Genomic DNA, 10,750 nt, shown 5'->3' with positions numbered 1-10,750 from the left:
CTAACTGTAATCCCACTAAAATTATTATTTTTTACTTTTTAATTTTTTCCTTAATATTTATTTATTTATTTTTGGCTGCATCGGATCTTAGTTGCGGCACCCGGGATCTTTCATTGTGGCACACAGGCTCTTCGTTGTGGTGCATGGGCTTCTCTCTAGTTGTGGCATGCATGCTCCAGAGCACGTGAGCTCTGTAGTTGTGGCGTGAGGGCTCAGTAGTTGTAGCACACGGGCTTAGTTGCCCTGCGGCATGTGGCATCTTATTCCGCTGACAAGGAATTGAACCGGCTTCCCCTGCATTGCAAGACCGATTCTAAACCACTGGACCACCAGGGAAGTCCCCCATTAGAATTGTTTTTAAACGAGCAGATGGTTTTAATATAAGAGAATACTAAGAGCAGCCTTTGCCCTTCCAGATTCAAAGGGCAGAGGGTTACTTTTGAGATAATCGGTGCTCCTTGAGGTGGACCACATATTATCAGTGCATTTTCTCTCCCGAAACCGAGTCGTGTCGTTGAATAAAGATGTCCTCAGAGGATTTAGTGCAGAAGTGAGTGTGAACTCACCTCATCTCAGCCCTTCTGGTGTATCTTGGGATTCACCCTTGACCCTCTACATCAGCGTGACTGGTGTGAGCCTGGGTGGACTTCCAGATATCACAACATAGTTGCAGACTTTCATGTTTGCTTCTCAGCTGTATAAACACATACCCTCACAAGGGAATGCAACCCCAGAAGTACAGGCTGCTCTTCAGACTCGGCACTGAGCAAAGGAGGCCATTGCTTGGCACTTGCTTTCTTTTCACCTCCCATCTCACCTTTGTTTCCCAAGCACATAGACTTGTCTTGTTAATGTTAGTGACAATTTAACAAGTCACGATTATGCAGCAAGGTTTGTATGATAAGCACTACCCATACATAATTTAATCGAACAAAAACCTGTTCATTATAATACCTCCCCTGTGAGGTAGGTGTTATTATCCCCATTTTCCAGATGTAAAAATTGTAACTCATTGACAGAGGTCACTGAGCTAGTAAGTAATGACTCAGAATTTATACCCAGATTCACCCATTGCCAAAATCCATATAACCATATTCTATACTGTCTCCAAGTTTTAGCAAAATTGGTAAACTTTCCTTGATTTTTCAGTACTTTAGGGAGCAACATTCATAAGTCCAGTGGGGAGACTGGCCGTTCAGCTCCTGAGACATCACACTCAAGTCCAACCCTCATCCTTTTTTTTTATTGAATGAAAGATTCTTGAAATTCTATAGTGCTTTACAGTTTTCAAAAGTTTCACACAGATCATTTCATATAATCTCATAATAACCTTTTTCCCCCACCCCTATCTTGCCCCTCCCTCCTTCCCCCTCCCCACTGGTAACCACTCGTTTGTTCTCTATATCTGTGAGTCTGTTTCTTTTTTGTTTTATTCACTAGTTTGTTATATTCCTCTTCATTCTTATACTTATTCACATGTATAATGACTTGAAGAAAAAAACACCTAAATATTATGAGTTTGAGCTCATCACAAAGGAAATGAATCTGTATCAGTGAGGTTGGGAAACCACATTTTCAAGGGGGTTAGCCTTAGGACATGGCCACTAATGAAAGCACATTCATTGATTCATTCTTTCCCCAGTAAACACTGTGGACACACTTTCTAAGGCTTTCAGGATGCAATGAAAAAACATCGGTCCCTCAAGTGCTTCTAGTAGGGACACTGAGTAAATAAGAGGCCATTCAAATCCAATGTGGTAAGTCCTGTGAGTAAGTAAATGGGATGTGATGGGCCAAACCCAAACCAGACAGAGGTGTTGGAAAGCCACATCCCATCCCCGAGGGCAGAGTCCAGCATTTCCTCAGTGTTGTTTGTCACCACATGGTTAAATGAGTTGTGCAATTTCCCCGGGGAAGACACATGCTTATTCGCTTTTATTAGTTGAAGAGAATTATAGATACCTGGTTACACGTTCTCAGTGCTCTGACAAAGATTCTTAGTCAACTTGGGAAAATTGTTCCTATCGTAAATATTAGGCTAAATACAATCAAAAGAACACAGCTGCTGGGAGATATTCCCAGTTTACAGATGAGAATACTGAGATTCTGAGAGGTAGTAACTTACCCAGTTCATACAGCTCATAAGTGGCAGAGCTAGGATTTACACCCAAATATGCAAGCTTCTAAAGGAAGGTCAATAAGCTAGTAAATTAAGCGCTACACTGAGCAACCGGGAGAAAGCCTCTCTCAGCTAAAAGGTACCACATTGTTCCTGGGCTCTGAAGACCACCTGATTTCGATGTTTAAAGCACTGCAGCTGCAGACTGTGGCCTAAAGTGAATGAAGCTGGAGGAATCACCCTTTCCAAAGGAGTCCCACCTGCATGCCACATAGATGTGCACCTGAAACGAGCTTTCCCTCTGTATATAAAGGGCATGGGGCGCGCGGGCTCTTGGGAGAGGAAGTGCAGGACAGGAAGTGTGGTCAGTCAGGCTCCCGGTGACGCTGCTATGTGGCTGCTGCAATCCCTCTGGCTCTGGTTTCCGCTGTCTGTTGCTCTGAGTGGCCAGCATGAGCCCAAGGCACCAGGTTATCCCGGTGGACTCCGCTGTGGGCTAAGGAGCTTTCAGTTCACCATAAACCTCAGCCAGGAGACAGCAACCCCTCCTGCACTAATAGCTTGGGGTAGGTTTGAAGGCTGAGCCAGGCAATGGCGTGTCTCCTCTACTGCCTAGAACTGCCCTCTGCTTCCTGTCCTCATGCTTCCCCCCTTTGCTAAACTCTGCCACTTCTGTCTGTAGAACGAATCTTTTAAAATGTAGCTTTGCTTCTGAATCCGATTCCCCTTTTGTTCCTCTCTTCTTGGCAGCTATCCCTGGGGTCTAAGGCAAAGCTGGCAGTCCTTTCCCAGTACTGGTGACGGTGGTGACCGACCATCTGTGCTTTCCCCCCTTCCCCGCCCCCAGATAATCGCGGGCTGCCGCACAGGCTGCAGAATGACTCTGAGTGTGGCACCCGGGTCAGCGGGGGCCCTGGCAGCTCCCTGGTGGTGGACGTGTCCTACAGCGGCTGCTATGTCACTGAGTGGGTGAGTACGACCCGGCCCTCAGGAACGCTGAGACACCTGTACCAGCATCCAGGCTGACTCCCGGGGCCTGTCTCTCCAGGACTCCCACTACATCATGCCCGTTGGAGTTGAAGGAGCAGATGCAGGTGGACGCAGGACGGTTACAGAGACAAAGCTGTTCAGGTGTCCTGTGGATCTCCCAGGTAAGGGCTGGAAACTTCCAGGTTCTGGGTGGTATGGAGCTGCCTGGAAGATGCCCTCAGGCATCTTCTACCTGCTGTGTGCAGTGCCCCCAGGCACCCGTGGAGGACTGTCTTCTAACTCTCCTCTCCACAGGAGACCTTAGGCTAACCACCACCTGAGCGATGACTTGGGGCCTAGGCACTGTGGGTGGTGCTGCACGTGTCACCTATAATCCCAGCCCAGCGCTGTGAGCCCTATTGATGGCCCCCAGCAGGGAGCTTACCAAGTGCCCGTCACTGGCAGGTGGCAGAGCTGGGATTCAACCAAGAGTTATCCCAGGACCAGAGCTCCCCGCGCCTTGAAGGGTAGGGAAGGAAGCTGAAGTTATCAAGGAGACTCGGCAAATGCCTTCTAGAAGCAGACTGCGCTGAGGATAAGGCTCAGCCTCTTCAGCTAGGGGCGCTACTCGATTACTTAACTGGGTAATTAATAGGAAGTATGACATCAACTCAACTCCAGCAGATCTTGCCTTGCCACCTGAGAGCCCTACCTCAGTCATAAGAGTCGAACTTGTAATTCTTCACACCTGCCTTATTAGGCTATAGCCACTGGGGTAATACTGATAAAATACAGGATTATAGGCCCCACTCCCTACCTACTAAATCAGAACTGCATTTCAAAATGATGGTATTTAAAGTACACTGAGATTGAGAAGTGCCTTTTAAAGAACAGAATTAAGGGGCTTCCCTGGTGACGCGGTGGTTGAGAGTCCGCCTGCCGATGCAGGGGACATGGGTTCGTGACCCGGTCCGGGAGGATCCCACATGCCGCAGAGTGGCTGGGCCCGTGAGCCATGGCCACTGAGCCTGCGCATCCGGAGCCTGTGCTCCGCAACGGGAGAGGCCACAACAGTGAGAGGCCCGCGTACCGCAAAAAAAAAAAAAAAAAAAGAAACAGAATTAAGAATTCTTTATTTTTAACATCTTTATTGGAGTATAATTGCTTTACAATGGTGTGTTAGTTTCTGCTTTATAACAAAGTGAATCAGCTATACATATCCCCATATCTCATCCCTCTTGCATCTCCCTCCCACCTTCCCTACCCCACCCCTCTAGGTGGTCACAAAGCACGGAGCTGATCTCCCTGTGCGATGCGGCTGCTTCCCACTAGCTGTCTATTTTACATTTGGTAGTGTATATATGTCAGTGTTATCCTCTCACTTCATCCCAGCTTACCCTTCCCCCTCCCCGTGTCCCCATAGTCCATTCCCTACGTCTGCATCTTTATTCCTGTCCTGCCCCTAGGTTCATCAGAACCATAAGAATTCTTTACTTGAATAAAAAAGTTGAGTCTCACTGCTTCTTCCAATCTTATTGGTATTTCTTCTTCCAAAGACGACTCCTTTTAGGGGACTCCTATAAGGTGATCTAATAGTTAATTTTCTAACTCAGATATAATCTCTACTATGTACATATCTCTTTCAATCACGTAGATGTCTATGGGAATTGAAAGTTAATGCTTTGTAGTGAAATGGCCTCTTCTTAAAGACCAAACTTTGTTACTTAGTGTTGCTCTTCTCTGCAAAATCTAGCCCTAGACATCCCAAATGCTGGCCTTTGCGACTCTGTCCCAGTGTGGGACAGACTGCCGTGTGCTCCTTCACCCATCACTCAAGGAGACTGCAAGCAGCTAGGCTGCTGCTACGATTCTGAAGAGGCCAATTCCTGTTACTACGGAAACACAGGTGAGTCACTATATCTTTGAAATCAGCTGAAGAAAAGTGCCTGCAATTACCACTAACTAAACCCACAGGAGGGTTTTCTCCTCCACCCCCATCCAGAAGGCAAATACTAAAGATGACCAGAGGTTGATGTATAAGCAACACCTCCTAGAACACTTGACTGTAAGTGACAGAGCTTTCTACAGCCTTCCATTGTCTGTTCTCCTAGAATCCAATGTAAAGCAAGTAACTCTCAATGAACTCAAGAAGCTAAGTCTGTGTGCAAGACGCTAATTGACAGAAACTTAACCAATTCCCAAGAAATAGCCACTGGTGGCTGATTGTCTAGAGAGCTTTATTTCAAAAGATGATTATTTGTCCCAAACCATGCTCCAAGTTTTTCCCATTAAAAAAAAAAAAAGAGACCCTCATTAAACACCTAGATGCCACTCTCAATTCTATGCTCTGAATTCTAGCTGATCAGTAAAACAAAGCAGGTACGGCTCTCCCCATTCTACAGATAAAGTTGATGCAAGGAGGTTAAATACTCTGCTTGAGGCCACGCAGTAAGTGGTGGAGGCAAGATTCAAACCCAAGTGGCCATCCAGAGCCTTGATGAAGCTCTGGATGGCTGAACCTGCATCAAGTCACTAGCTGGGAATGCAGCTTTTCTAGGAGGCGCGGGAGAGGAGGGCGGGGAATTTAAAAGAACTAAACTAAATTAGACTCTTGTCTGGCTGGCTCAGTAACAAGCGAGATGACCTGCCTTCAGCACAGTTGCTCTGGTGTTTCAGTGACCGCACGCTGTACCCAGGACGGCCACTTCTCCATCGCTGTGTCTCGGAATGTGACCTCACCCCCACTGCTGCTGAATTCTGTGCACTTGGCCTTCAGCAATGACAGTGAATGTAAACCTGTGATGGCAACACACACCTTTGTCCTGTTCCAGTTTCCGTTTACTGCCTGTGGTACTACAAAATGGGTGAGAAGAGCTGACCTTGGGCTCTGTTCCTGACTTGAAGTTGGGTAGGAATGCCCTAGTGATGGGGGGGAGAACTGGAATAGCTTAGCCGTGACTACTGCTTGGTGTGTAGGATGGTCTCTAGGACAGAGAGGGCTTCATCACTGAGAAGGCCGAAACCTCCCCAGGGCACTCGGCTAAGTCATCCCACCTGCACTCCAGCGAGGGGCTAGCACCCCTTACCACACTGTAGAAGAACCAATAACAGGTTCTTCCCACTGCACTGCCCTGGGAAACCAGCAGGGAGGTCAGCTGAGATCGGTAGTATTTCTGGCTGCCTCATCTGAGTACTCATAAGTCTCTTCCTGTCCCTTTGTCCTGAAAGTAAGGTGAAATGATAAGTTGCCAGCTAGTCAATGCCACCTGCTCTTGCCTCCACTCATGTTGTGAAAAATGCAACCTATGATAGGGCAGCCTTGCTGAGCACTGAACCAAAGCAAGTTATGAGTGAAGCAACATCTGGCTTGCAGGAATGACAAGGCTTTTTACCTGCCCTTGTAGATCACTGGAACCCAGGCAGTATATGAAAACGAGCTGGTTGCAACTCGGGATGTGAGAACTTGGAGCCATGGTTCTATCACCCGAGACAGTATCTTCAGGTAAGGGTCTTAGTTAACCTGACCTTGCTTGACCAGAATGCCTAACTTCTCTTCTCGCATAAAGCAGGAGTTCTAGAGTAAACATGAATCCAGAAATGACCATCTCCTCATGACAGGAGAATCTCAGTTGCCTTGCTTGTCCAATCTCACTGACCTTTATTTGATCCAGTAGCCCTGCATTACTGCCACCAACTTGATCTAAGCCTCAAACTTACCTGACTTCTAATTCATTTCACCGGGTCTTTTGTTTCTCACTCTGGTCTCTTCCTTCTGCCCCCCACTGTTTAAGCTGTAGCAAAATGAATCCCTTTAAAACCTTAGCATACTTAAAGCTTTCTCTTGGTCTTCCTAGAGCTGAAGCTTAACGTCATGAGCATAGCTTGCAGGGCCCTGCATGGAATTGCTACTACTTCTCCAGCCTAACCTTTCTCAGTCCTTCCCTCACTATTCCCTAACCCCAGACAGTGCTTCTAGAGTATTCAGTGGCCCTCAGACTTCTTGCCTCCATACTTTACTCTCATCTATCTCTGTTACTTTTATCAAATCCCCTGCAACATCTTCCCTGACTACCCCCTCCTCAGAAGGTACGTTTTTCTCATAGTACCATATCTATTTCTTAATTGAAGTATAGTTGATTTACAATGTTTTAATTTCTGCTATACAGCAAAGTGATTCGGTTATATATTTTTTTCATATTTTCCATTATGGTTTGCTACAGGATATGGAATATAGTTCCCTGTGCTGTACAGTAGGACCTTATTTATCCAGTCTCTATGTAATAGTTAGCATCTGCTAATCCCAAATTCCCAATCCATCCCTCCCCCATGCCCTCTCCCCCTTGGCAACCACAAGTCTGTTCTGTCTGTGAGTCTGTCTCTGTTTCATAGATAAGTTCATTTGTGTCCTATTTTAGATTCCACATGTAAGTGATATCATATGATATTTGTCTTTGTGTCTGATTTCACTTAGTATGACCATCTGTGGGTCCATCCATGTTGCTGCAACTGGCATCATTTCATTCTTTTTTATGGCTGAGTAGGGTTCCATTGTATCTACCACATCTTTATCCATTCATCTGTTGACCATATCTGTTTCTTGTATGGTTTTTATATCAAACTCTCAAACACTGATCTTGTTGACATATCAGTCTCCTCAATGATAGCTCTCACAAGGCCAGAATCACACAACACGTTTATAAACGTGTTCTAACACCTATCACTTAACGGTTCCTCAAACCTTAAAGAGGTGACATGGTCCACCCACCCAAGATAGTAGCTAAAATCTTATTTTTCTGCAGGCTTCGAATCAGCTGTAGCTACTCTGTAAGCAGCAATGCTCTTCCAGTGAATGTCCAGGTGTTTACTGTCCCGCCACCCCTTCCTGAGACCCAGCCTGGACACCTCACTCTGGAACTTCAGATTGCCAAAGGTAAGACCCTCTTTCGTGGAGAATCTGGCCTCTAGTCCAAGTCTTGTCACTTCTCTGGGCGTCAAGACCCTACCTTGGTAACAGGATACGTGCCAGAGGTGTTTATGTGGGTGATGGTCTATCTCAAGCCACCAGAGGTTCCAAGCTTTTTACTACTTCAATTTGTTTTGGCCTCTTGCAGACAAACACTATAGCTCCTACTACACTGCTAGTGACTACCCAGTGGTGAAGTTGCTGCGGGATCCCATCTACGTGGAAGTCTCCATCCAACACAGAACAGACCCCAGTCTAGAGCTGCGCCTACACCAGTGTTGGGCCACACCCAGCACAAACGCCCTGCTCCAGCCCCAGTGGCCCATGCTGGTAAATGGGTAAGTGGCTTTTTCCTGCACCTGCGTTAAACACCCTCCACGGAGCCCATCTTGACTGCCAGATATCCTTGCTTAGATGCCCCTACACTGGAGACAACTATCAGACCAAACTGATCCCTGTCCAGAGAGCCTTGGACCTGCCATTTCCTTCTCACTACCAGCGCTTCAGCATTTCCACCTTCAGTTTCGTGGACTCAGTGGCAAAGCAGGCACTCAAGGGACCGGTATGATGCCACCTTCTGTGTTCTTCAGCAGGGCTCTAAACCCCCCAGCTCAAGTGTTTTCACACTGTCTCACTCTTCAGCCGAAGTGGTCCTTAAACATTGGTTGTTGGTACTGCTTTGGGGCAATCAAGGGATGCCAATGGCATGTGTGACACATCAACTAGAATCGAGTATTTTAGTGATTCTGTGGTGTCAGCTTGGTTTTTCAGGATTTTTTGAAACTTCTTGATTTCTTCCTGGGGGAGACAAAGCAGGTTTGAAGACTTATCATGATGTGTTATACCACGATCCCAATTCTTTTGGCTCCCAGGTGTATCTGCACTGCAGTGCATCGGTCTGCCAGCCTGCTGGGACACCATCCTGTGTGACAACCTGTCCTGCCAGACGTAAGTTTCCAAGCTGTCTACACCAGAGGACAGATTTCAGTGTATTTGTATTTCATTTGTATTTCAGATCAAACCTTCTTTAGCCTGTGGCAAATGAGTCAAACCAAAGATTCATCTTATTAACGAAGCTTCCTTAAGTACTTGCACGATGCAGTAGAACAGAAATACAGCTAGTTTCCTAGAGTTCCAGGCCTTCTAAATATAAGCTATAAATCCTGAAAACTCTCAACTTTAGCTTTTCTCCATATAAATTTTGACTTAGCCAGGAGTCAAATGGGTTCACAGCCTATAATCTAATAAAACATTTCTGGTCTGTCCAGATATAAATGTAGACCTCTATACTTGCTTGAAGGCAGGTCTGGCAACAAGGCCTGAAGGCTTACAGGTGGAATAGGATTGCAGACTTAGAGTTATGTGCTCTAATGATCAGGACCAATGCTCATACAGTTGTATACTCCACCTGATCCCACAGATCTTACCTGGCTCCTGAATCAATTGGGATTCATGACCCATGAAGCTTTAAGTCCCTTATGGCAAAAAAAAACACCTCATAGTATTTTTCATAACTATCATCTAATAGATGAAACATTCAACATCCAACTGCAATGATACATACACTTGTATACATATATGTCTATAAAAACTAAAACTTTGAAAGTTCAAAGATCTACAACTGGCAGTAGAAATAGGATTCAAACAGAGCTCTGCTATTAGTGTCTTACCAGGTACCTTTATATCATAGGGTCTCAGTACTAAGGTACAACTGTTTAAGCATCTGTACGTAAGAAGAATGACAGTTTGGGGATAGTCCAAAGTCATCATTTCTCTGGAAGTGTTAATACAAATGAGCAAGTCTGAGACTTTGTATTGAACACATTGAGGTTTTTCTTGAGGCCCACGGAGCAGAGCTATCCATACCAAGCGACCTGGCACTATTTTAGACTCCTTAACCACTCACACCACATGTACTAACAAATCCCTAACTCATTTCTCCAACAGGAAGAAGAAGCTCTGACATGCATTTTCAGAACAGCACTGCTAGCATTTCTAGCCAGGGTCCCATGATTTTACTCCAAGCCACTCAGGACTCTTCAGAAAAGCTCCGTAAATACTCAAGTGAGTGGAAGGAGACCCCCAGGAGGTCCCGTATCTGGTCCATTGGTCAAACCAAAGCTACTTGCTCACCCCTGCTTCCCTTACTGATTTGGTCAATGTGAACCTCAGAAGGAATTGTCTAGCTGTTTTTCCTGTAGCTCAAGACTGGCAGTCTTTATTGGGATGTAGAATCACTTGATTTTCCTCATGCATTAATCTACCTTTCCATCCTCCAGGGTCTCCTGTAGACTCCCAAGCTCTGTGGGTGGCTGGCCTTTCTGGAACCTTAATCATTGGAGCCTTGTTAGTGTCCTACCTGGCCATCAGGAAACGGAGATGAGCTACTCAGACCAAATGTGTTAATAAAACCAGATTGCACCGCTAGCCTGTGCTCAGCTTCTCATTTGAAAGGTAAAAAGTAATTTCTTTACACTAGCTCATCTACTGTTAGCATCACCTCTTTCCAGCTTGGGGTAATTTTTTCTTCTGCAGCCCTCCTATCTTCTGAAGAGAACATTTCAGTAGAATTTCATAGTTGGTTGACAACTCAAGCAGAATCTACAAGAACTTAGTATCTCAGGCTTAGCAGATCTTTTACAGGTTTATGAGGGTGTGGAACAAAACTCTTCCACAAAGTTGATCAAACTTAGGTAGAA

General features: G+C 45.7%; 1 protein-coding gene across 1 annotated transcript; it reads left to right on the top strand.

Moving 5' to 3' along the window:
- Window positions 1-2,510: 2,510 nt before the first annotated feature.
- On the top strand, window positions 2,511-10,434 carry ZP4 (zona pellucida glycoprotein 4). The gene is made up of 12 exons (XM_060126571.1): window positions 2,511-2,685; window positions 2,967-3,088; window positions 3,168-3,270; window positions 4,842-4,994; window positions 5,765-5,952; window positions 6,493-6,590; window positions 7,888-8,018; window positions 8,200-8,389; window positions 8,466-8,613; window positions 8,924-8,999; window positions 9,999-10,103; window positions 10,331-10,434. Exons 1-12 carry the CDS (start codon window positions 2,511-2,513, stop codon window positions 10,432-10,434), a joined length of 1,593 nt encoding a protein of 530 aa, XP_059982554.1.
- Window positions 10,435-10,750: the final 316 nt, after the last annotated feature.

This window comes from Lagenorhynchus albirostris, chromosome 16, assembly GCF_949774975.1.
Source record: "Lagenorhynchus albirostris chromosome 16, mLagAlb1.1, whole genome shotgun sequence".
Taxonomy (NCBI): Eukaryota; Metazoa; Chordata; class Mammalia; order Artiodactyla; family Delphinidae; genus Lagenorhynchus; species Lagenorhynchus albirostris.
The sequence above is the reverse complement of the archived record's forward strand: the minus strand, read 5'-3'. Positions and strand labels throughout refer to the sequence as shown.

What these genes read in the sequence shown, in the direction of transcription:
- ZP4 (XM_060126571.1), top strand. Translation starts at nt 2,511, where the DNA reads ATGTGGCTGCTGCAATCCCTCTGGCTCTGGTTTCCGCTGTCTGTTGCT. An exon ending in GACAACCTGTCCTGCCAGAC is followed by an intron (nt 9,000 to 9,998) that starts GTAAGTTTCCAA and finishes TTTCTCCAACAG; the next exon opens with GAAGAAGAAGCTCTGACATG. An exon ending in GGACTCTTCAGAAAAGCTCC is followed by an intron (nt 10,104 to 10,330) that starts GTAAATACTCAA and finishes TCCATCCTCCAG; the next exon opens with GGTCTCCTGTAGACTCCCAA.